This window comes from Gracilinanus agilis, chromosome 1 (genome assembly GCF_016433145.1).
Source record: "Gracilinanus agilis isolate LMUSP501 chromosome 1, AgileGrace, whole genome shotgun sequence".
In the NCBI taxonomy this organism is placed as follows: domain Eukaryota; kingdom Metazoa; phylum Chordata; class Mammalia; order Didelphimorphia; family Didelphidae; genus Gracilinanus; species Gracilinanus agilis.
The window spans coordinates 65,218,110-65,244,968 of NC_058130.1; the positions used below are offsets into that span (position 1 = coordinate 65,218,110).

Below are 26,859 nucleotides of genomic sequence, written 5' to 3' on the forward strand. Positions count from 1 at the left end.
AGAGAGAGATAGTTAAAGGTGAAAGCACAGAAAAGCATCAGAAGGAGAGAGTACAGGGCTGGTTGTTATAGTTCTAGATCTAATCTGTGTTATAGTTTTAGCCTCCCACTTATGTGCCAAATGACCATGTACAAGTCACTTAACTTTCTTCAGCCTTCTCATCTGTAAAATGGGAGAATTGCTAAAAGATATGGTCTCTAAGATGCTTTCCAGCTTTATCATTTTGTCTCCACAAACCTCTCTTGCATCTGTTCTCTTCTCTCCACGGACACAGCATCCCCTCTAACTCAAGTCCTCAACACTTCTCACCTAGACTGCTGAAATAAACTTTTTTTTATTTAAAAATTTTTTAAAATTTTAAATATTTTTCCATGGCTACATGATTCTTGTTGTCCCCTTAACCTCTTTTCTCCCCCCTCCCAGAGTTGATAAGCAATTTCACTGGACTATACATATATTATCACCCAAATCCTATCTTAAATAGACTCAATTCATCTCACTTTCTTAAGTCTCTACCCACTTGAACCCATTCTCCAGATAATTACCAAAATGATTTTCCTAGAGAGTAGAATGACACATTACTCAGCCTACTCAAACTCTAGTGGTTCCCTATTATCTCAATGATTAAATATGAACTTCTGGCAAGGAGGGATTATTTTGTACTTGTATCTCTAGCATCTAGCCCAGTGCCTGGCACATAAGAGGTACTTAATAAATACTTTTGATTAGTTGATTATTTGCCATGGAAAGCTTCCCATACCCTGGCCCCAATCTATATTTCTAGTCTTATTATGCCTTACTCCCCCCCCCCCCCATCCTGAACACTATAGAATAGCTAAATTGACTTTCTCTTTCTCATAAATGGTATTTCAGCACCCTCTTCTCTGCTTATGCATTGGCCTAGAAGGCAAACCCTCTTCACCTTTGATTCTTAGAATCTTAGGTTTCTTCAAGACTTATCTCAAGCCACTCTCAAATTTTGCCCCACTCTCAAATTACTCTGTATTTATATACTTACATTTGTATGTATTTGTACACACACACACACACACACACACACACACACACACACACACAATCTTGTTTATCTAACTAGATAGATATTTGCATATATATATATTTACACACATATATTTTCTATTCCATGTAGAGGAGGGAGAAGGGGAAACTTTCTTTAGGACAGGGTTGTTTTACTGTCTTTGTATTCTCAGAACCTACCATAGTGTATGGCATACAGCAGGCACTTAATAAAAGCCAGGTCTAAAACTATATTATTTTTAGTAGAAGTCAAACTTAGTAGAAGCCATGGAATGACTACCCAGATGCATACCAAGAGATCCTCTATGTGGGCGAGTGAGAAGGAAGCAGCAGAGGCCAGAGGTTCTCTTGGAAGTTCAGGCTGACCAGAGGGAAAGGAGAATAGGTCATCGTGGATGACTGGCTCCCCTCCCACAAAAGTCTTCTTTCCTTGAGTGATTTCTGGCACATCCCCCTGACCCTCTGCTCTGTTGAGTCCTTCTGGCTTGTACTCAGCCAACAGAGAATCTGTGCTTGCTGCTGCCCTCTTCTCTCTCTCCAAATCCCCATCCCAACCCAATGGGTTGGCACAATGAATTTCAGCAGTGCTGTTGTCACATAAAAGACACTGAACAACCATAAACACTTCTGGGGAAACAGAAGAGCATTTGGTCTCTTTCCAGAAATAATTTCTTAAGATTCAGCCTTTTAAAAATTGCTAAATGAGCCCTTAAGAAGTCATCTAGTCCTGCCTCCTGCCTCTAGCGTCGTTCTATGATCAGAAATAATTCTAGGTTTGTTTTCTGGAGATGTCATTGCAAAAATATACAGCTCGGTGTGGTTTTATTTGTGGGTACAAGAATTACCACTATCTATGGCCTCTTGACTTAGAAATAGGTGGTTTTCTTGAGCCACCATAAATACTGTAAGAAAAAGGAAATATAGGCATTTGCACAAGTGTTTTTCCTTAATTTCAAGCTCCTTTGCAATATTTTTGCTCTTGGAATGACTAGATGGATAGAAGATAGAACATTTATTAAGTAACCACTATGGAACAAGAGCAAAATATTCTCAGCCACTCTAATGAGTTTCAAATAGTAGCCTTCCCAATGACATAAAGAGTAGAAAAAAATCAATGGAGGATAAAAATTTATCGTTGTCCCCAATGGCTACCCTTTCAGGGAAGAAAAATGATCTGAATGTTTGGGGCAGCAATCAGGGCTCATACCCCAAAACTTCCAGCCAACTAGGAGTCATCCTCTCCTTCCTTCAAGCTGCTTCTAGTTGGATCCAGGCCATATGGAAACTCAAATTTCAGTTCAATTCTCAGTTAGGATAAATGAGGAGATTCATGAAGATAGTTTTTGGTTTAAGAAATGGACAAGCTTTGCTCAAAGAAACTGTCCTGTTATAGTTATACCCACCACAAGGGGGAGGGCTAGGATGAACTTGAAGATGCACTGACATTTTTTCACTTTGCTATATTGGAAGAATACTTTTCATGACATTACTTTAAATATTTCCAGGTTTAACTAGATAAAAAGACCAATTTTTAAGAGTACAATATCTGGAAGAATTAACTTAATACAATAACATCTCATTGATTTTGATCCCATAAATTTCAGAAATTTGGATACTTTGGATTCAGACTAGAAATGTACATTTCTTTGTATGAAAGTACTATATCTAGCTATATGAGTTAGCAAAGCATTTTGTAAACCTTAAAGCACTCTATAAATGCTATCTCTGAATATTACCTATGTTGAGCACAATAAGCCTGTCAACAGAATGGCAAGAGTGTGTTTATCTTACTAGAGGACAAATTCTCTGCAATTGTTTTAGCAGTATAGTTTTTATCCAATTAATGGGCTAATTTAAATTGGTTTTTGCCTACCATTTTTATCTCTGGCAATAGTGTTAGGCTGGTCCGAGTTTTTTAATATTCTTGAAAGTAAAAGAACTGTGCATTGGGCAGCTAGGTGGCGCCATAGGGAACAGAGGGCTTGGGCATGGAGTCAAGAAGATTCTAGGTCAAATATGGCCCTAGACAGTAGTTGTGTGTCCCTGGGCTAGCCACTTAATCCTGCTTGATTCAGTTTCCTCATCTGTCAAATGAGCTAGAAAAGGAAATGGGCAACCACTCCAGTATCTCGGTCAAGAAAACCCCAAATAGGGGGCAGCTGGGTAGCTCAGTGGATTGAGAGTCAGGCCTAGATACGGGAGGTCCTAGGTTCAAATCCGGCCTTAGACACTTCCCAGCTGTGTGACCCAGGGCAAGTCACTTGACCCTCAGTGCCTAGTCCTTAGCACTTTTCCACGTACAAGCCAATACACAGAAGTTAAGGGTTTAAAAACAAACAAACCAAAAAAAAAAAAAGAAAAAGAAAAAGAAAAAGAAAACCCCAAATAGGATATTATTGGGGATGTAGACACTAAACAATAACTCTAGTCCAACTATCAATAATATGGAATTAGGTCTTGATCAATGATACATGAAAAACCCAGTGGAATTGTGTGTCATCTAAGGGGGGTTAGGAGGGTTTGGGGGAGAGGGAAAGAACATGAAACATGTTAACTAGGGGAAAATCTTCAAAATAAAAATTTTTTAAATTAAAAAAAAAACAAACAACCCAAATAGGGCCACAAAGGGTCAGATACAACAACAACAAAATCCCTGTGAAGGACGAAGTTCTCAAGCTCTAGCAAAGCAGCTCACCTCTCAAATTCTTCACAAAATCCTCTAGTTTCATCTTGCGCTCGGGCTTCACATTGGGACTGTACATGTCTGTGTTGAGCAGGATGATGGCGAAGGCCAGGATGAAGATGGTGTCTGGGTTCCGGAACTGCCTCACCACCCCAGGGTTACAGATGCAGTACCGCTGGCTGCAGGAAGAAAGGGCTCATTAGAACAGGGTAAGAAATAGGTTCTTAGAGCAAAGCTAGGGCAAGAAAATGGTAACATTTGTATAACCCAGTGGACGTGCTTATTGGATCCAGGAGTGAGGAGGGAAGAGGGGAGGGAGAGAAAATGAAATATGCAAACATGGAAAAATATTTTAAAGATAGAACAAGGCAAGAGAGGGCAGAACAAGAGGAACTTGTACCACTGAGCCCAGAAAGGGGTATGGGGCTCTGGGGCCAGGAGCCTCTGCAGAGTTAGTGTCTCCCTCGGGTCCTTCTAGGAGCTCATCTGAGACCCTGAAAAGGCGAGGCTGGATTCTGTAGGAAATCATCCTATGGATTAATGGTAAAAGGTCGTGTTCATCTGGGTGGGCAACCAATCACTCAGCACACATACATGGAAGATGAAAAGATGCAGCCAAAGATACAACAAGCTTGTGTTTAAGAAAGGAACCACATATTTTGGTGGGACACGATGTCATAGAATCATAAAGTCATAGAAGTTAATCGCAGAATGGGCTTTAAATATCTTCTAATCTAGACCTCTTTTCTCCCTCCTTCCTATAGATAGGAAAAATGAGGACCAGGAAGGTTAAATATAAATATATCTATCAATAAATATCTCTCTATATAGAACTTTTTTGGAAAACTATTCATTATTTATATCAATTCAGCCCAGGGGATAAATTTTAAATTAAGAAAATCCCATTTCTATAGTAATTTTTGCTAATGTCTATATATAAATGTAAGTTAAATACATAATATAAAGCTCTATGTATTAAGTAAGTATATATCATTCACCCAAGGTCTCAGAGGAACCAAAGCTCTTCTGGCCTTTACATGCTTAGCATAGTGTTTGGCATGTAGTAGGTGCTTAATAAATATTGACTGATTGATTTAATTGAACCCCAGGTCAATGCTCTTTCTAGGATGCCATGCAATCTCTCTCATATTGCTCTAGCCTCATGCTTACCATATGCAGAATTCTAAGAACCCTAATTTTTAGCTCTAAAAAGAAGGGCTGGCTTAGAAGAATTAGATGTGAAAGCACTTTGCCTAAAATTTGGATTTCTCTGTACAAATGCCTGTGGTGCTGCCTTCCCTGATTCTCCATCCCACCAATTGGTAACAACTCTCTTTCCTAAGAAAATACATAGTCCTCATACATAGTTATGTGTTTTGCAACTCAGAGAGGCACTTATCATGTAATACTTAGTATTACTTTTATCTGTGTTTGTGGCTTTATCCCTCTATAGCAGGGATCGGCAACCTTTTTGGCTGTGAGAGCCATAAACGCCACATTTTTTAAAGTGTAATTTCGTGAGAGCCGTACAGTGCTCACAGTACGGCTCCTGTAACAGCGCCTGAAAAAAAAAAAGGACTTTATGGCTCCTGCAGAAAGAGCCATACGTTGCCAAACCCTGTGCTATAGGATTGTAAGTTCTGTGAAAGCAAGGATAGTGTTTCATTTACATTTTTTATTTGTTCTAATATCTGGTATAGTGCTTTTACTCAGTCTCATGCCATAATTCTTCTCCTTCATTATCCATTCATTATTCTCTTCTCCTGTCCCCTACTTATAGAAGGAGGCACATAATAAATGCTTGTTAAGAGATCATTCAGCAATTATAAAGTATCTAATATGAATAAAAGCAATGGAATATGTGAGTATGTATGAGAGGAAAAGATAGGGAAATGGATAATGAAATGGAAAAAATTTGGGACTAGATTTAAAAAAATGAGAGTAGTGAAGGGGACTCCAATGTGCTGCTCTCATGCGTTCTTTCCGTGATCTATCATAAGTAGGAATGTCTCATGTTATTGGCAGAAAAGAAGACTTGGCATCTACAAATTGAAAAGGTTAAATCTGGTTAACTCCACCAGCCTCTGAGCTTGGGACCAAGGAAACCTGAGCCCCCAAACCTGAATGCTTCAATGAGCCGTTCCACTTTCTGGGCTTCTCCCTGGACTCGGATGTGAGCCTGAAATTTCCTGAGTGCTTCATCCAGTTCCATGGCTGAGAAGTCCATCTCATCTACCACACAGCTGGAACAAAAGGAGAACACATGCAGTCAGGCCCCTCTGGAACAGCCACACTTCACCCACTGCAACAGGGATGGCTCACATCTGTAATATTGTGCTTTATGGTTTAAAAAATATATCTTCCCCTCAAAAAGCATACTGTATATTTGTTCATGTGTTGTCTCTTCCCATTGAATATGTGCCCTTGAGGGCAAGAATTGTTTCATTTTTGTCTTTCTATCCTTAGTGGAAGTAAGGTGGCAAAATGAATAATGGTAGACTTGGAGTGAGGAAGAGTGGACTTCAAATCTTGCTTCAGACACTTACTAGCTTTGTGGTTCCCAACAAGTCACTTACCCCTGCCTGCCTCAGTTTCATAATCTGTAAAATAAGGATTGTCTGGGATGTGTGCATGGGAATTTTGCAGGGGTATGCCAGATAGCCCTATTTGTGAAGTACAGGGCTAGAAATAGGATGAATGCCTGAAATATGAGATGAAAAAGGCTGTAGATTTCCTCATTCAATGATAAATCTACCCTTGCTTCCTCCATAGCTCACATCTTTTCCCAACTAACTGCTAACATGAACAGGAAGGGGGAGACAATTGTGCCAACATCAGGGGGACCTCAAGAGGACAGTAGCAAAGACATTGGTTCAAATTACCTTCTTCTATTAACTAGTTCAAAGATAATTTCCAAATTAAAAAGACACTCTCTCTCTCTCTCTCTCTCTCTCTCTCTCTCTCTCTCTCTCTCTCTCTCTCTCTCTCTCAAGTTAGGGCTTATCTTTTAATAATGGAATACTAATCACTGCAACTTTGAGCTGATGACTGGAAACCTTCGTCAGAAAAATCTAATCGTTGCTTACAAGGCACTTCATTAAACAGTCTGTAATGGCTGGTGGAGATAAGCCTGCTCTGCACCCATTTCTGAGGGAGGATAGAGCAAGTGGGACCATGAGGTTTTGTTCAATATCTTTATTTGCTGATGAACCTGAACCAAAAATAGAATCCATGGTTGCTTCTGCAGAATGGAAGAATACAGAGGATTTCTCCCCCCAATCTGTAATTCTATTTGTTGAATTTCTCCCAGACTCACAACCACCCTGAATGGTTTGGGATGTGGATGTAGGTGAGCTTGCTTCCTGAAGCCATGACTATTTCTGATTTAAGGACACAACAATGGAAGGATTTCCTATCAACAACAACAACAAAAAAAAAAAAACAAGGGGGAGAGGTAGGGGGAGCAATAACCCTGGGGGTGCAATTTGTCTAGAAAAGAATGGGCCGGACGGGGGGGGGGGGGGGGGAAAGAAGGGGACAGGGATAGCCAAGGCCAAGCAAACACAAAGGCCAGGGGGCCAGTGATTCATCAGGGGTGCTAATCTACTTTCTCCCCCCAGTACTCTTTCCTCATACAATTAAAAATAATATAATATCAACAGAACAGCAGCTATCTTTGCAGATTAGATGAAGAAGGGAGAAAAATGCTGAGCAATAAAAAAAACAAAACCCCAAGAAGCTAAGAGGACCAGGTTGGGAATGGGGTTGGGGATGTGCTTCTGCCCTTGCCCAAGAAAGGACAGACAGGTCAGGTGGAAACCAGGAAATTCTACTACTTATAACCCAGAAAAAAGACTTGGGTCCTAGCCTTCTGATATCCATTCTTTGTATTTCTCCCACTCTCCCACATGCTCCAACCAATTTTCCTTCTATTCTTAGAACTTAAGCAGGTTATAGATTCTTATTTAGAGCCTAGAATTTGTGGCAAAGGCCATGGGCTAAGTGTACCGGGTCATAAGGGAGAGGGTGATTAGCTTTTAGATGAGACAAAAGGCTTTTAAAAGGTGAGCCAGGATTTGTTCTGAGCTCAGAATAGAGTTAAATGCCAGGAATTTGATCCTGAAGTGGGGAGGGGGTTGGGTGGGACATGCCTAGAAAATGAAATAAAATAATAAAAAAAAAGCACAAGAATTCAGCTCCATTCCTCTCTATTCCCATCTCCTACACTTTACCCCAAGATTCAGAGATGACCCACATGCTTTGCAGGCAAACTTCCCTATCATGTGATTGGTTTGCTCTTCATTCTGATTTAGAATCATTGGAGATGGATTTGTTTTTTTTCCTGGTGTGGTCTCTGGTTAAAATCTGTCTGAGTAGATGTTTGTGTGGGCTCTTTTGGTCTCAGCCTTAGGGAAAGCACTGGGCCTCCTAGCACCATTGAGGGTGACCTCCTTTCTCTCTCTCCTTACACTGTTATCCAGAGCCCTTGTGGCTTGTTCATCAATACTTTTGTAGGGGGTTGACCAATGGAGTTCTCTACTCATTTGATGAACTTACAGGGTGATGAGTCACTGTTTGGGATTTTAAGGAAATAAAATGCTTGAGCTATGAAGGATCCGAGTTGGCTCTAAGCTAACTTTTTGTGCGAGGCCTATAAAAAGGAGATTCATTTTAGAGGTAGACTTTAAAAAAAAATTTTTTTTTGCCCTTTGGAGGGAACTAGAAAGAGTTAAATATTAGCAGAGACAAGAAGTGTGAAGAGCAGGTTTTAATCTCTGGGAGATGACTATTGATTTGGATTTACTTTTTTTCCTACTATTGTCTCAACCCTCCCAGGACCAAGTGACCATTCCCTCTACCCAGACTAAAGAGAGCAAAAATAGCATGATCCACGGCAGGAGAGCAAGGATGCTGTGAGTACCTGGACCCAGCCCTGGAGAGCAGTTTCAGAGGTTTGAGTCCATGTACCCTCAACCACATGCTCTCAGAAGAGGTGACCAGATGGTCAGGTAGGACAGGGCTGCTCCTAAAGCCCAGGGACTGCCCTGAGGAGACCGCTCTAGCTATTCACTAAAGCCAGTCCAGTAAACTCCAGCACCTCTCCTTCACACTCTCATGGAGCATTTAAACAGAGGAGCTCAAAGGAAGGAGACATTCTATCTTTAAGATGCGGTCAGATAATATGGCCTCATACCTTTCCTAGCTGTGAGACCCTGGACAAGTCATGTAAACCCCCACTTGTCAAGTCCTTACAGTCTTGGAACCAATATCAGTATTGATTGTAAGACAGAAGTTAAGGAATTTAAAAAAAAATGTGGTCAATGTCTCCAAAGCTCACAGGTATTAAGAGAATTGGGTTCTTTGGTCAAGCAAGGTATATGTGCTTGAGTCAGGGATGGAGACCAAAGCTTCAAATACTAAAAGAGTGGGAAAATATAGTTCCCATTATTATCACAACTTGCATCGTTCTGCCTTCCTAGATAGTTGTGGTGTTAATTAGCTCATCAACAGGCATTCATTAAGGAATGCTAAATGGAAGGGGATGGAGGGACGCCAGGAGAGCTCTTCACACCTCTTGTCTCGGCTAACCACTCATTCTGGTTCTCTCTGAAGGGCAGAGGGGTGAGGATTTAGAGACAGAATATGGGGTATAAGAGAAATCAGAGACTCTAAGAAGAATGCTGCAGGGCTAGCTTTAGGTCCTGGGCTTTGGGAGGTGAGGAGGTCTGGACATGGTAATAGCTCTTCTCCCGCTCTCAGGCATGGAGTCATCTGCAGAACATAATGTGATTTCATTTCCAGTAATAAATTACTGCAAAGCTTCCGAAAGGGGAAAGGCCCCCCAATGAATAGGTTTCCTCCTTCTGAAAGCAATTGCTACATAAATTCAGAGAAATATCAGTCACTGAGGGGTCTATAAATCCCCATAAGCTTTCTGCGGATCCATTCTGTGAGGAAACATTAGCATTGTTGCTGAGTCATAAAACCTACTTGTAATGGTGTCTATAAAGTGTGTGCATGCACGGTGGGAGTGATACCCCTTGCCAGGGGTCTCCCTCCCTGGACTGGATGCTCCTGGAGGGCAAGGACTACCTTTTGCCTTTTCTGTGTGTCTCCAGCCTTGGCCCAGTGCCTGGCACCCAGCAGGGGCTTAATAAATGTTTATTGATTATTGATTGGTTGATTGACAGAGTGAATGAGGGCATCCACTTCCTTCCATTGTTCTCAGTGCCCAGTATTCTTGCTGGGAATGAGTGGCACTCACATTGTGCCAGTGTTCCCCTTAGACCCAGGAGACGTTCTTTGTGCATGCACTCGGCACCTCTGCCACAAAGACTACTCACTCGAGAACATCCCGGTTGAACTGTTTCTGCCGGTTCCCCAGGAACTCCCCGATCATTTGCCTGCTGAGACCTTTCCTCTGAAGGAGGAAATGAGCAACACCCACGGGTGTGTCGGGGACGAAGCCTCGCTCAATGAGGTACTGGACTCCCTTTTCAGGTTTCCTGGGGAGAAAACAAAACAAAAAACATTCATACTTGTGCCCAATCCCCCCTGGCCAAGGGACAGAGAAATAAGCAGATTCTCCTCTTCCACTGGCAATGGTGTGGAAGCCTTGGGGAAAATCTGCCAGCTCGTGGTCAGTGTAATTCAACCAATAAGCATGTATGTGGAGGGTCAGCTAGAAACAGAATACCAGGCCTGGAGCTAGGAGGACCTGGGTTCAAATCTGGCCTCAGACACTTTCCAGCTGTGTGATTCTGGGCAAGTCACTTAAACCCAGTTACCTAGCCCTCGTCCTTCTGTCTTAGAGTAGGACAGAAGGTAAGGATTAAAAAAAAATGTAGGGGCAGCTAGGTGGCTTAGTCGATGGAGTGCCAAGCTTGAAGATGGGAAGGAGGAAGAAAGAGAAAAGCATCAGAAGCTAAGGGAACAAGAAAGTTTTTTTTTTCTTTTTTTAAACCCTTACCTTCTGTCTTAGAATCAATACTGGTTCCAAGGCAGAAGAGCAGAAAGGAAGCTAGGAAGTTTCTGAAGCCAAATTTGAACCCAGGTCCTGCTATCTCTGGCCCTGGTTCCCTATCCACTGAGCTACCTAGATGGCCCTTGAATTGAGTCTTTTAAGGAAAGCAGTAATTCCAGTGGGTAGAGAGGAGAGGGGATAGCATTTATACTTGGGAGAGAGGTAGTAGATGGAGTGTTGCCAGTTTTGCTGGACCAAAAACTGTACAAAAGGGAAGAATGTTGAAATGGCTTAGAAAAGATGGGGAGGAGCTCTGAAAGACATTAAACACCCATTATGAGTCTATTTTTGAGATAAAAGGGAGCCATTGGAGTTTACTAACTAGAAAGACATGGTCGGGTCTATGTTTAAGAAAATCATTTTGACAGGTGTGTGGAGGATGAATTGGAGTGGAGAGAAAGGAATGAAGGCAGAGACTGACTAAACTGCAGCAGAGCAGGTGAAGTGGTAAGGGTCTGAGCTAGAAGGATGGACATATGAATACAGAGAAGGGGACGTGGTGGTAGAAAGGACAAGATCTGACAACACAGGGCTGTGAAGGAGAATGAGAAATTGAGGCTAGTGCTACAAACTTAGGGGATTAGAGAGCCAATGATACCCCTAAACAGAAATGAGGGTACTTAAAAGAAGGGTGGGCTTGGGGGAGAAGATTATGAGTTAGTTCTGTTCTGGACATATTGAGTTTGAGATATCTTTGGGATATGCAGCTGGAAACAGCGAATAGGCAGTTGGTGATGTTGGACAGGAGAGAGCCTAGGGCTAGATACACTGATGTGGGAATTATATGAAGGGAGATAATTGAACCCATGGGAGCTTAAACCCCTTCATCCATCTAGCCACTATTTGATTATGAGTCATTCAGGATCCCTGCTTCCCTTTTTTTCCTTTATATAGTTGACTTGGCTGTTCACTCAGTGCTCAGAGTCCTCTTTACTGGATTGGGAAAATAAGAGAGAGAACTTGCCTTGGTTGATTGGATTTTGGGATGCAGCTTTGGTGAAAGAATAATGGAGATACCTCCTCCCAACATGCTACCTCGGCTTGGCTCCAGACTCTTCCATCTTCTTAGAAACATGCTTAAATGTCTCCCTAGTCCTGAAAAAGCTCTCCTTTGACCATTCTCACTTCTCCAGGTACTGTCTACACTTGATGTCTTCACTTTCTCACTATCTACTCTCTCTTCTACTCTCTAGAAATCTGACACTCCTATTCCTATCACTGGAAATCTCAGTCTCAAAGATCCCGATGATTTCCCAAATGCCAAATTCAATGACCCTTTTTAAGGAATCTTCCTCAGTGACCTCTCTTCAGTATCTGAAACTGTTGGTTGTTGGCCATCTCCCTCCTAATCAGTAATACTCTCGTTTCTCTTCAGAGGGCTCTTTACCAGTTCTGCTAGGTGCAGGTAAGTGATGTGATAGAGAGAAAGGTGGGCCTCGGGTCAGGAAGATCCCAGTTCAAGTATGACCTCAGACACATTTGCTGTGTGCATTCTGGGCAAGTCACTTAACCCCAGTGTGCCTCAAATATAAAATGGGTTAACAGTAACATTTACCTCCCAAATTTGTTGTGAGGATCAAAGGAGATAGTGTTTGTTGAGCATTTAGCACAGTCCCTGGCATATTTTAGGGGCTTAATAATGCTTGTTCTCTTCACCAAATACTCCTTCTTGTCCCCTTGAGAGGATTATTACCATCTTTTCCACCACTTAATGTGATTGCATCCCCACAACAGTCTGTTTTTGGCTGGCTTATCTTCTCTTTCTCTAGTCTCTCTCAGAAATCTCATTTGTTGGCAAGGCTTCACTTCCACATCAATGATTTCCAAATATATATCTCCAGTCCTGACTATTCTGCAGAGCATTAAGTTGTCTAAGAAGTCAAGGCTGCCTCTACTAAAGTTCTTTAGGGAGGAAGCATAGAATTTCCAACGGGTTGTCGTACAAGTACCTCAGACTCAACATACAAAAACTCAGAAAATCTTTTCCTTAAATCTGTTCTTCTTTCTAACCTCAGAATGTGTCACCATTTACCCAGTTTCATCTTGATACCCTCACATTTTCCCCTCTGCCAATCAGTCCTCCGCACAGGTCTGACCAAGTTACTTAACCTCTGTTTGCCTCAATTTTCTCAACTGTAAATGTAAAATAAAAATAGCACCTACCTCTCAAGTTGTTGTGAGGAGTAAATGAGAGATATCTTCAAAATACTTTGCCTTGGTACATAGTAGTTGCTTTAGAAATCCTAATTTCCTTCTTCCCCTCTTCAAATACAACTCTAGAACTCTCACCTCTGCTTTGGTACAGAATGTCCTCCATGACCTAATACGTTTTCTTCCTCCTTTATCTCACAGAAACCCTAATTTACTTTTAAGTAAACTCAATCCAAGTATCTCACACATGAAATTATTCTTGATTCCCTTCCCACCTCCTCTGGTGCTTCTCCACAAATAATTTTTTAACTAGACACATACTTTGAGCACACTACATTTGTACATATCTCTGCAGAAAGAGTTGAAGTTAAAGATGGTAGAGGCCAGGCATTAATTTAAAAAAAATAACTCTTACTTTCTGGTTTAGAATCCATCCGAAGTATGGGTTCCAAGGCTAGGCCACTGGGATTAAGTGTCTTGCCCAGGGTCACACTACTAGAAAGTGCCTGAGTTAGAGTTGAACCCAGGTCTGGCCACTGTGCCACCTAGTTGCCCTTAGGCTTTCTTTCTTTCTTTCTTTCTTTCTTTCTTTTTTTTTTTTTTTTTGGTTTGTTTTTATATTCATCAGGCCTAGCACACCCCCTGGCACAGAGGAGTCACTTAATAAAATGACTGAGTTAGTTTCTCTCCCCCACTCCTACATCACTGGGAGAGTATAAGCTTCATGGGATCAAGAGCCTGACTTATGTAAGCCTTGGATCACCCCCTGGCACTCAGGACAGTACTTTGTACCCACAAAGCAAATTGAACAAATGTTTGATGTCATTTTTGAAACTGGAGTTGCCTCATTGTGCTCTGAACTAAAGTGATCAGAAGGGAAAGGGCTGATGGAAGAAAAATTACCCCCCCCCCCCAATGGCTACTTCTTTTACTAGGTAGTGTGAGAAAGACTAAACTGCCTTCTCTTTATTCCTTTCACCCAAGGGCCAAGGCAGCAAGAGGGAAAAGAAGACTGTTCTGAGGGTCTTGCAATAATGAACCAGTCCACGTGGCAAGCTCAGGAAATCATTGGTCATTAGACTGACATGAAGGTCCCCCAGTCCTGCATGACAGGCTCTTCATCGGCTCTTTGGATGTCTCTGCCCAGGAGGGGCAGCCATCTAGGAAGAAGAACACTGCTACCTAGGAGATCTCTTGTTGGTAAGCCCTGCTGACAGCTCCTTCAGAAAATCCATCCATTTTGCCTCCAGTGGGAGAACAATTTCGCTTCCAAGCAGGGTGCTGGGGAAAGGATCAGCTTAACTGTTGAGAACATCTGTATTTGGGAATCTTACCCAGAATTGGAGCCATTTCCCACCCTTTCCCTGGAGGGACACCCATTCCTTGGTGACTTCCAGGCTGGTGCCCAATGTTCCTTTGGGAACTTAAAGGCTACCATCTGGCTATTCAGGGGATAGAGAGAGTTACAAGCCAAGATCCTTCTGCCCTTCAACAGAGTAAGCTGCTTCTAGCTTTCCAGCAAGATTTCAAGGATTTTCAAGTACAAGTGAAATCAATTTCCCAAAGCAAGGTGACCCGACTATTTTTATCCAAGAACGATCACACAACCATAACCCTAGCTCCAGATGCTTTATCAAAAAGGTCCATCTTTGATTCATCTAGTCACTGTTACACCTAATGATACATCTCCAGACACCATCTCTTCCCCAGATTCTCCAACTTCCTAATATCAAAGCGATCTAGGTTTTCCCAAAATATATAAACATTAACTCAATTTTCAAAATTCTTTTTCCTTCCCATCCCTTTGGGAATGTGGATTCATTCAGAAAATTCCAGTTTTCTAATGACAAAGTCAAGGGCAGTAAGGGGAAATGTTTTCAAAACAAAACAAACTGGCACCATCTTTTGGCACATCTTAATGTTGTACTGTCCTGAGAAACAATTTCAGCACAATGTGAGCTCCCCTTCTTACTGGTCCCTACCACTGTCCCCAAGAAAATGCAATTTGCAGGGATGGGATCATCCTGGTAACTTCCTTTAAGGATACTGAGGTATTGAAGACTTCCCCAAACAGATCTCTCTTGACAATCTATATAGCACTTTCTGTTCCATGCAACCTTGATCATTTGATTATATTCAATTTGGTACCTGATTACACACCGCAGATAATTGTTTTCTAATTATTTCTTGTGGCTATGTCTAAGTGAACTCTTCAAGGGCAGGGCTGCTATATTTTTATATTATGTACTCTACAGGACCTTTCCCATTAGGAAAACAGTAGGCTTCTAACAAATACTTGGGTTTTAAAAAATTTACAGATTTTTAATTTTCCCAATTATATGTAATAACAACTTTCAACATACATTTTCTGAAATTATAAAATCGAAATTCCCTCCCCTCTCTAGGAGATGGTAAGCAATTTATGTGTGTGTGTGTGTATACATATGTGTATGTAGTCTGTGTAATTTTATAAATATCTATAATCATATAGATGATATATGTAATTAAATATACATTATAATAACAAATACTTGTTGAGTACAGGGATCTGGACTGAGGGAAATGGGGTATGGAATTTTGGGTTTTTGCACTGGATTCCAGGGAATGGGAGTCTGTTCTCATTTTAACCTTTGCACCCCATTGCTAGGGTCATGGATTCATGAGTATAAGCTTTGCCCATGACTCCAGAGGCGTTTGTTGAAATTGGAGTTTGTTAGACAAACTATTGATCAGTCTGCTAAGTTTGTTTCCTCACCTCATGATGCTTGGATATAGAAACCAAAAAGAGGAGACATTGGATGCTTGGCATAACCTGACAAACCTTGCCCATCTTCCTTTGGGTAATTGGCCACAATCTTCTGCCTAGGACATGACCTGGACTCCTCAGGTGGACCTCTGCTTCTGGATACAATGAACTTGGATTCTAATTCTACATGATTCTAAAACACTTCTATAAACTGCTCCATCAATAACAGGAGGAATAAGCCCACCAAACAATAATACACAGGAAGACTCTCACATTAGCATGTACTTTATGCTTTTCAAGACTTCCCCAATAATTGGATTCTTACAACCACTTGAACAGAGATGATTTCATCTCACTAGTTCCAATATCTCGCTCATGGTCACACAACAAACTGAAGGAGGAGCCAGGGCTAGAACATGGTAGTCTCTTCACTCCTAGTTTGGTCCTCTTTTCATTACACCAGAGAGACATCCTAGGGCTAGTTCTGCCTTGAGGACTAGCCCTTTCCCCCTAACTCTCTGGACTCTTTCTTTTTTAAAAAATTTGCAAATGTTTAATTAATTTAGAGTATTTTCCCATGGTTACATGATTCATCCTCTTTCCCTCCCCATCTCCCACCCCACTCCCATAGCCAACGAGCAATTCCACTGGGTTTTACGTGTGTCATTGATCACAACCTATTTCTCTGGACTCTCTTTAAACCGCCTTTGTCACATACAGCCTGTGTGACAATGCATGAGCCACTGAACCTCTCAGGGAGTGCCCAGACAACTCTCACATGAGCTGTAAAGCAGCTGACTTTCTGCCATGGTACAGGGAGTTTCCTAACCATGAATTTCTGACACTGCTGAAATCACAAGCTCTTTTAAAAAAAGTAAAACCATCCTGTTAAAAGTCTTTTTTTTAGGTTTTGCTCTGATAGCATGCTCTAAGGGTTTTTCAAAGGTCCTTCTTGGTTCACATTTTTAGTTATCAAGTAGAAATGGCTGCAAACCTTCCAGCCTGAATGAATCCTCATTGGCATTCCCAATCCTACACAAGGAAGATCCCAAATTCTTAGAGATTGTCTGGTCTCTGGGCAGAGGGCAGGACTTGGTTTCATATCCTGCCTTAGGCTCATTCATTCTAGTTGTACGACTCTGGGCAAGTCACTTTAGTTTCTATTTCTTCAACCTAAAAATGGTAGGGAGGGGGGTGTTTGGGATGAATTTGGGGTTCTCTAATCATGGGCTATACCTCTGAAGTACTCAAAAATAAAATTAAAATATCACCCCCTTCCCCACAGGGTTCTTGTGAAGACAGATGAGATAATGTCTATGGAGCACTTCAGCAACCTTAAAGGGCAGTATTAATGTCTGATTGTTTTATTGTTATCTAGGTCTGGAAGGAAGCTCAGGGGTCATCCAGTACAGCCTTTATATAGGTGAGAAAACTGAGGCACAATAAAATAGCAGAGTTGGGATTTAAACCCCTTGAATCCTGATCATCTCATTCCAAACGCAACACTCTTTACTTTACATGACATTGCCTCCTTCTTCTGAAAATAAGTTTATCTAGTCCTGGGTTTGGGTCTGGCTTCAGACACTTCCTAGCTCTGTGACTCAGGGCAAGTCATCAAAACCCCCACTGCCTAGCCCTTATCGCTCTTCTGTCTTGGAACCAATACCCAGTATTGACTCTTAAGATGGAAGGTAAGAGTTAAAAAAAAAAAAGAGGAAAATAATTTTATATCTAATAATAATAGCTCATGTTTATTTAGCATTTTACCTGTTTAAAAAAACTTCATAGTCCTCAAAAGATTTCATATTGATCACCTCATTTGATAATCACAGCAGCCCTGCAAGGTAGTACTATAGGTTCTATTTTTCCAGTTTGGTAGATGAAGAAATTGAGGCAAAGGGAAGGTAAGCAACTTGTTCAAGTTCATATAAATAGTAATTTCTAAGCTGAGATTCAACATCAAGTTCCCTTTCTTTAAATCCAGCCCTTTTTCCTTTATACCATATGATTTTCTTAAAAAGAAATCTTAAAAAGATGATGATTGTGATAATAATAGCTAGCAGGTGAGGGTTTGCAAAGGGCTTTATAAATATTAGCTCATATGATCTTTACACTATCCCTGAGAAGTAGGTGCTACTATTATTCCCATATTTACAGATGAGGAAACTGAGGCAAACAAAGGTTGTGACTTATCCAGGGTCACACAGTTATTATGTGTATAAGGCAGTATTTGAACTCAAGTTTTCCTCATTCCAAGTCCAGTGTTCTATTCTCTGGAACACACAGATAACAACAAAAACTTCTTTAGTAACCTTGCAATTGGCCTTTTTGTATTCCTAGGGCCCTAGCACAATGTGTCAAACGTTTTAAGCATTTAAATTTTTCTGAGCTGTCTTTTGTTTGCTTCATGGCTAGTTTGTTGTTGGGTACCTGCCAGTCCTTTGCTAGGTGCTAGAGGAACCAAAGCTGCAGAAGATGCAGCCTGTGCCATCAGGGACCTTAGTTTAGCAGAGGAGATAAGACACAAACAGATGACTTGTGAAAAGGGGAAAAGGACAATCAAAAGGTACATTTTTGTTTAGCCACTGATGTTATCTGAACTCTTCTGTCTAGCGTGAAAATGAAGATGTTTATCTCAGCAATGATGTTCCCTCTTTGGCTGTGATATCCAGAGCTGCTCACTTGCCACTAGATCATAGGATTTAAAGCTGGAAAGGATCTTAAAGATTATTTAGTTCAACCCATTATTTTATATAGGAGACAAATCTAGGAGATTCAGGAACTTATCCAAGGATGTATGTGGCAAAAATTGACTCTTGGACCCTGTTCTTCTGAATACAAATCTGTTCCCATTCTCCTCTATCCACTGCCTTCCAAAATTTATATGTGTGCAGTCACATTTTTTTATCTGACTTCTGAAATGAGATACAAACCTAAGGACATACATCCCTTCTGGCTGGACTGTAATTGCAGGAGCCTAATTGGTCTTTCCACCTCCCCGTCCGATTATCCTGTGTAACTGCTAGGAAGACATTCTTCAAGTCTAGATCTGGCCATGCCACTTCTCTGCCCAACAAGCTGCCTTTGGGATAAACATGGCTCTCCTGTTTGGCATCTACAGCCCTTCCCCAACGGGCTTCGACCTTCCTTTCTAGACTTAGGACATTTAGTGTTCCCCTTGATGGCCTGCCATGATTCAACTAAACAGACTGCTGGCTTCGTCCCTCATGGAACTGCATCTTCTGTTGGTGCCTTGGCAGAGGCCAGTCCTCAGACTTTAGCTGTCCCCCCACCCCCAATCTGGCCTCTCAGAATCTATAGCTGTCTCTAAAGGCTCACTCAGCTCCGGTGCTGCATCCCACGTGGGGACTCTGCCAAACCCCCTCCCCCCCAAATAATGTTGTATTTACATGATATACATTTTAATTCCAGTGCTGCATCCCATGGGGGACTCTGCTGACTCCCCTCAAATAATCTTGCATTTACATGAAATATATGTATGTATTTGATATCCACTTAGATGTGTACAAAGTGTTTCTCAAATCCATAAGCATTTAGTAAGCACCAGGTTCTATGTTAAATGAGCTAAGAAAGGCAAAAATAAACTTACCCTTGTAGCCTAATGGGGGAGACAACATGCAAACCATGTCCAAACAATCCATACATACAGGTATGTGTATATATATTAGATATATAAAAACAACCCTGTACATAGTATATGTTCTCTCTCTATAATAATAAAATGTATTCTATCTTATATTTTATACTTATATCTAATAATATAATAACATATTTGTGTATATATGTATGTATGTATGTATGTATGTGTGTGTGTGTGTGTGTGTGTGTGTGCCTTACTCATAAGGAGCTGACATTCTAGTGAGGGAGATAAGAAGTACATAATAAGATCTATGTTCAGCATAAATATTAAGTGAGTAAATATGAAATGTATAAAGTAGTTAAGCACAAGTCGTTTGGGAGGGAGAGCACTAGCAGTGGGGAGGATCAGGGAAGATGGCGCTTGAGCTGTATTTTAAAGGAAGAGACAGACTATGAGGTGGAGATGAGGGAGAGCATTCTAGGCACATGGAACAGCCAATGGAAAGGCACAGAGTCAGGAGACCGAGTGATGTATAAGTATCTCCACATATATACTAAGTTGGATATCATGGAGAATAGAAGATAAAACAGCAACACCATGATTCACAAAAGAAAAAAAATCTATGAATGTTTATAAGCAAATGCACAAAATATGAGTAATAATGAAGATGAATTAAACTTTCTGGACCTTAACCTATAAAATGGAGAGACTGAACTAGATGACTTTTAAGGCTTACAGGTTTAAATTTATAATCAAATGCAAAAAAAGCAAAGTTGGATTTGCTGGGGTGTAAGATTCCTTACTAGGGAAAATATATTTTCCACAAAAAAAGGATTGATAAAAGTGAGTAAGGCGGAATAGCCCTAACTATTAAGGAATTACACAGTGAAGAAATCCAAGAGCTAAAGGAGAGAAGCAATTGGGATGGCAACCACATGAAGATGGATGGAAGGAAGAACTGAAGCCATTCTGTGGGAATATCCTACAGACTATCCAGACAGAAGGAGGGAAGAGATAAGAGTCCCCATACTTCTGTTCAAATGTTCACAAGTATAAAATGGTAGAATCCTGGCTAATAATGTTTCTGTGAAAAAGATCTGGAGATGATGGTGAACTGAAGGTTGTTATATCCTGAGAGCTTACCATGCTAGCCAAGCAAGCTCTAGTTAGAGAAGTATATTGTGTAGAATGAGCCCACGCAATGGCCTGCTTTGCAAGGTAATGGGTTTCCCCTCATTAGGTTTCTTGGCAAAGGTCGGATGATTAGGGCTGTTATAAAGAGGATTCTCGTTAGGGTATGGCTTAGATTAGATGGTCCCTTTCAATTCTAAGATTTTATGCTTTGTGATTTCTATATGAAAAGAATGAATTTGCATGAATGCAGAGCATCTCTAATGATTCCTGAGGATCTGAGAAGAGAAAATATCATTAAGGGGAAAAGAGAAGAATAACATAGCATTTGGAGCTATATGGTACCTTAGAGATCAGGTGGTTAAACCCACTCACTTCACAGTGAGGAAAACTGAGGTGAAGAGACATCATATGACTTGCCCAAGGTCACAACATTAAGTTTCTCTTGATCTTGTAAATATAAGAGAAAACTATGCAGCATCTCTTCCTAGTAGTTTACATTAATATAACACTTTATTATTATTTTTTAAATTTTAGCTTCCATCTGTGAATTGGTTCCAACACATAAGAGTGGTAAAGGTTAGGCAATGGGGGTTAAGTGACTTGCTCTGGATCACATAGTGCTTTAAAGAATGCAAATTGCTTAGCTCCTAATAATCCTATGAGACAGATATTACACATCCATTTTTATAGAGGAAGAAACTAAAATCTAGAGAGGTTCAATTATTTGTTCAAGGCCATATAACTAAGAAAGAGACTCCCTACATGTTATATAACTCTTCTTTTTCTGATCAAACTCTAGCAGAAAGGGAGAGAAACTATTCTATGTGATTTGCCCCACTTCACTTAGCTAATAAGTGTCTGAGGAAAGATGTGAACCCAAGCCTAGGATATTGCCTGTCAAATTCCTCATTTTCTTCTTTTTGATAGACTTTTGAGGAAACTGTGAATGGCTTCCCCTATGCTATACAGTGAGCTGAGAGTCTCCTGATTCTGCTCCAGAGTTCTTCCCCTATCCCCAATGACACAATTTATCCCATTTTTGGTTATCTTCTCTCATGTAAGTGAAATTTTAAATTCCCTAACTAGATTTCCAGTACCTCATAAGGCCAGGACAATATTTTAAATGTGTCTTTGGGCACAAAGTAGTCATTCAACCCGGACTGACAATAAAATTTGTCCAGGGGGCATGGCCAACCCTCTTCTCTCCATAGCTCCCCAAGTTTGAGATGGGAAGGCCCTGCCAAAGGGCTATAAACACCTCCAAAAGATCACACCAACAAACACCTTACCGGAGTGCTATAGATGGGTTGCTAAGAAATATTTCATGCCCTCTTTGAAGGGGATAGAAGGATTGCATTCCTGAGCTTCATCTACTTAGAATGGACTTCTGAGATCCTCTATTCCACAGGTTCTTACCAACCCTGGGCTCCATGAACTTAGATAAGAAAAAAATAAAGACATTTTTATTGGATAAAATACCTAGTGTCTAGTCTTGGCTTTGCCACTGACTTTGTGACCTTGGGTAAATCAGGCAATCTCTCTGGGCTTTTTGCTTTCTTATCAATAAAATCAGAAAGTTAAACTGGATTAGGGATTTGTAACCTTTTTGTGTCGTAGACCCTTTTGGTTCACTTCTCAGAATAATATTTTTAAAGGTAAAGAATAAAAAACACAGGATTGCAAGGGAGACCAAAGGCTAGTGAAAATAAAAATGTCTTTTATTTTTTTCTTATCTAAGTTCATGATAGTTCTTCCCAGACACACTCAGGCAGCCTTAGGGACTCTGGCCAGGAGGGCTAGGAAGGGGGTTCAGGAGGAAGGAAACCACAAGTAGGGGATCTGGCCTCAGAATATCAGCCTTTTCTAGATGAGGATGTAGCATGCTCAGGTTAAAACTTTACCACCCTTTCCCAATAACTCCACGTGACTTCTGACATCCCCATTCCACTACCCAGTGCATATGGGAGAGCTCTTGTAGTTTCTGGAGGCCAGATGGAACAGCTGGCAAGGAAGAAGCCTTATGTTTATTGGGGGCCTGCCTTGGGCTTTTGGGCTGAGTCCCAAAAAGAACACAGCCACACGTCTCTGCCCTCTGGGAGTGTATAATCTAAGGCAGACTGGTACTGGCGTCACACGAAAAGAACTTGGGCACGATGGGGCACACAAACACACACACCCAGGCTCTGGTCACTTTCTAAGGTTTCTCTTACATATTGTTTTTCTTTTCTTTTTTTTTTTATGTTTGTTCAACTTGCAGCAGCTCCCTTATGGGAAGGGTGCAGGCAGCCCGAGGCCTCCTCTGGGATAGGAAGAGAAAGAAGTCTTTGAGTGAGGGGGGAGGGCAAGTGGGGTGGGGGGTTCAGAAGAGGCTATGACCACTAGAACAACTGTCTTGGTGTGCTTTTTAGTTCCCTTCTGAACTGTCCACCAAAGTTTTCAGGGACTTCAGCCTCTTTCTTCCTAATGCCTCCCCTAATGAGGAAATAAAGGTTTCCTCACTCATATGTCACAGTATGCTTTGCTTGGAGTGAGAGAACAGCATTGTATAAAGATAATGAAATTCGATTTAGGAGATCTTGATTTGAATGACTCGACTGCTACTTATGACCTGGGTATAATATAATGAGCCATCCTGTCTTTATCACTTGCTCTCATCCCCCATCTCCAAGCTATTACCAAGGCCCACTGCAGCATCTCTTGAATCCACCCCCTTCTCTCCTCATCACCCCACTCTGGGATCATTGCAGTTGTCCACTGAGAGGGAGAGGGGATGGGGGTCTTGCAACCTCAAGTCTCTCCTCAACTCCGATCCATCATCCATTCAGTCACCGAAGTGATGTTCCAAAAGCCCAGGTCCCCACAGGACCTCGTCACCCTGATTCGAGTCTTTCCTCACTCTAGTCCATCTTCCATTTATCCATCAGAGAGATCCTCCTTTTTAAAGGACAACTCTGAGTGTGCCATTTACCAATAGACTCTGGTGGCTCCCAGTTGCCTCCAGGATCACATTTAAAATCCTGTATTTGTCTTTTAAAGACCTTTATAACCTGGCCCCTTTTAACCTTTCCAGTCTTTTTGCATCTCACTCCCCTTGAAATACTCTACAATTCAGGGACTCTGACCTTTCAGCTGCTCCTGGCACAAGATATTCCATTTTCTGACTCTGTGTATTTTATAACTGGCTGTCTCCTAGGCCTCTAATTCCCTCTCTCCTCACTTCCTTCTCTTGGCCACCTTCAAGTTTCACTAAAAACCCATCATCCACAAGACACCTTAATGCTTCCCTCCATTGACTTGTCTAGCTGCTTATCTAAATACAGGCATTTATGTGTTTTTCCCACACAGACTGTGAACTCCTTGAGGGCAGGGACCGTTTTCTGCCTTTAGATGCATTCTCAGGGCCTAAGAGCCCCTGCCACACAGCAGGAACTTAATAAATGTCTGTTGCCTTGACAACAAGAGTAGCATCATGAAACTAGAGACACATCGGGAGAGTGTAGCAGACCAGCTCTCCTATCAAAACCCTATAACTTTGGGTAAGGTACTATCTCAGTTTCCCCTTCTGAAAAATAAGAAATAACCTCAAAGGAAATGTCCAGCTCCAAATCCTAGGATGATTGGAACTATTGCTGGACAGGTCAGAGTGAGGAGAGAAGGAAGGCGCTATGAAGAGAACAGATGAAGGAGTGGAATATTGGGTGGGCAGAGTGGCTCAATGATGGCAGAAGTGTGAGTAAGCTTTGCATTCTGAAAAGTTTAATTTTTCAAGCTACACAGATATTTCTTGATTTTTAAAGAATATTTCTATGGGCTGCATGGCAACCACACACCAGGACCACCCACCTCAATTACCTTTCCCCCTTTAAGCCTACCATCTAGGATGGTTGCTCTCTTGCCAGCAGAACTTGTCTTCAGAATCAGTTGGATACCACCCACATTTCTAAAGGATTTAAATAGACCAGACTGAAGAAACCTTTTGATAATTAGCACCTCAGCCCTCATTCTTCCTCATGGAATTTAGAGGTTATATGAATGAAGAGATTATATTTGGGGATTTGGCCCACACTTTCTCCCATACAACATGTGGTTTTGTGGGGTATCCACTGATCTGTTTAGATCCTGGACGAAGAGGTTGCCTACCTAGCCCCAGACTTCTGGAATTATAGACTAAAAACATTTAAGGAAAAACCCTCAGTCTGGTATGGAGGGGTAAGAAGACTCCAGCAGACAGTGTCTGGGGAAAAATTTTTCAACCCTGGGAAGGAATTACTCTGTACCAGGAACAAGTGAATGTAAAAAAATTGAATTAAATCTTCTTTAGTTCTTTTGGATGTCAATATTATTGTGGCTTCCTAGAGGAGATGGTAGCTTTCTCCCAATCCAGCTGCTTAAGAAAAAGGGAACCAACCTCCCTATTTACCACATTTCTATTCTACAAAAGCCTGGAGGGATGCAATCTAGTTTCCTACTAAGTACGTTCCCAGAAAGAACCACAGAACTTCCATCTTCTGTCTGTATACAAGCCCACCATGCCCACAATTCTAGAACTCAAAATTATTTGATGGTCACACAACTAACCTGCTTTAATGCAATCCCATACAAGAGCACATGGGATTTTAGGTGTGATTCTAAGGTATTGTGAACAATAGGGACCCTACCCTCTCTATACTGAAAGTGTTGGCAAACATGAATCTTGCAACCCCAGGGAGCAAACAATGGCACACAGCATCAGGGTCATCCTTGAAGGCATCAGGCTGTAGGCAAATAAGTATGTGAGGAGGAGTAAATATACTGTTGCCCCAGGCAGGAAGAATGAGGAACTATAGGCAGAAATTATAGAGAAGCAGATTTAGGATCCATGTAACAGAAAAACTTCCCAGTAATTAGAGTTAAGTTTATTAGCATTCATTAAATACATACAAATGCCAGGGCACTTAGGTGGCAGAGAATGCCAGGCCTGGAGTCAAGAAGATCTGATTTCAAATTGGGCCTCAGACACTTATAAGCAGTGTAATCCTGGGCAAGTCACTTAGCTCTGTTTGCCTCAGTTTCCTCCTCTGTATAATGAGCTGGAGAAGGAAATGGCAATACTAAACAATACTAAATACCAGGCACAAACAGAATAAACCAAAAAGTGGACCAGGCTGTCTTAAAAGATCAAAGGACTGGGAGCCAAGTGGCTCAGTAGATAGAGAGCCAAGCCTGGAGACAAGAGATCCTGGTTTCCAATCTGGCCTCAGACCCTTTCTAGCTGAGTGACCCTGGGCAAGTATCTTAAGCCCCTGCCAACCCTCTACTGCTCTTCTGCCTTAGAACTAATATACAGTATTAATTCTAAGATGAAAGGTGGGGGTTTAAAAAAAAAGAAAAAGGAAAGGTCATAGGATCACAGATGTAAAGTTGAAAGGGGCTCAGAGGCCATTTAATCCAGTTCCATCATTTTACGATAAAAAAAATAGAGATCAGAGACAATAGGAGGTCCTCAAGAAACTTGTGTGTGTGTGTGTGTGTGTGTGTGTGTGTGTTTGGTTGGGGGTGGGGGGAACTCCTCTATTTAGTCACAGATGGTTTCTGGCTTCCAGATCTAAGATTCTGTGTTTCCCCTCCATTCTCTGATTCTTTTCCTCCCCCCCAGGACAACTCTGCCTACTCCCCCTGGGCTGGCACCCACATTCCCCACCACAGCAGTACATTCTTCTTCAAACGACTATAGAATAGGGTCCTGAGTCATAAACGTGAGAGGTTTTGAGTCACAACCTAAATGTCTCCAGCGGGAACAAAACAGAAAATGAAAGAGGCCTTGGGGATGAAAGGCAGGGTGAAAACACACAAGCCATTCTCTCCCGTCCAGTCTAGAACAAGCTAAGAGAAATGGAGGGTCTTTTCTCCTTACCAGCCCCTCCACCCTGCCAATACCAAATAGTGCTTCTCTCTGGGGGATGAAAGGCAGAATACAGTCCAGCCTCTCTATCTCCAATCCTCCCCCATTCTGTGTTAGCCTCAGCCAATATGGGTGGGGAGGCAACAAAGCTGCTCCCTTTGTGTCCACATCTCCTGGGAGAGTCAGTATCAGGCCTCCAGTCTTATGACCACTAAAGTCCTGGGGAAGGAAATAATGTGTGATCTTAGATCCCTGTTTTAATAAGACTCTCCAGACTCACCAAGCTCCACCAACTTCCCTTTCCCAACCTGCCTGAACTATATTAGGCTGTGTTAAGAATAGGTTTTAAATACCCTCGCCTCTAGTTAGAAAGACCCCCATAGTACATGACTACCAGCCAGTGGGAGCAGCAACTCAGAGGACCCAATTCATTCTGTCTAGAGAGACTCTGGTATTAGTGACTGCCTCCTTTCTCCTCTCTCCTCTCTCCTCTCCTCTCCTCTCCTCTCCTCTCCCCTCTCCTCTCCTCTCCTCTCCTCTCCTCTCCTCTCCTCTCCTCTCCTCTCCTCTCCTCTCCTCTCCTCTCCTCTCCTCTCCTCTC

At 41.7% G+C, this 26,859-nt stretch overlaps 1 protein-coding gene across 4 annotated transcripts in view; it reads right to left on the minus strand.

Annotated features, from left to right (window-relative positions):
- Positions 1 to 26,859, minus strand: part of IQSEC1 (IQ motif and Sec7 domain ArfGEF 1) — a 114,147-nt gene that overhangs the window by 30,781 nt on the left and 56,507 nt on the right. For all 4 annotated transcript variants that reach the window (XM_044670006.1, XM_044670088.1, XM_044669921.1 and 1 more), the window contains 3 exons: positions 10,066 to 10,227; positions 5,842 to 5,964; positions 3,734 to 3,900 (listed from right to left, as the gene is read on the minus strand). In XM_044670006.1, coding sequence (XP_044525941.1) covers positions 3,734 to 3,900; positions 5,842 to 5,964; positions 10,066 to 10,227 — 452 coding nt within the window. The remainder of the gene's footprint in view (positions 1 to 3,733; positions 3,901 to 5,841; positions 5,965 to 10,065; positions 10,228 to 26,859) is intronic.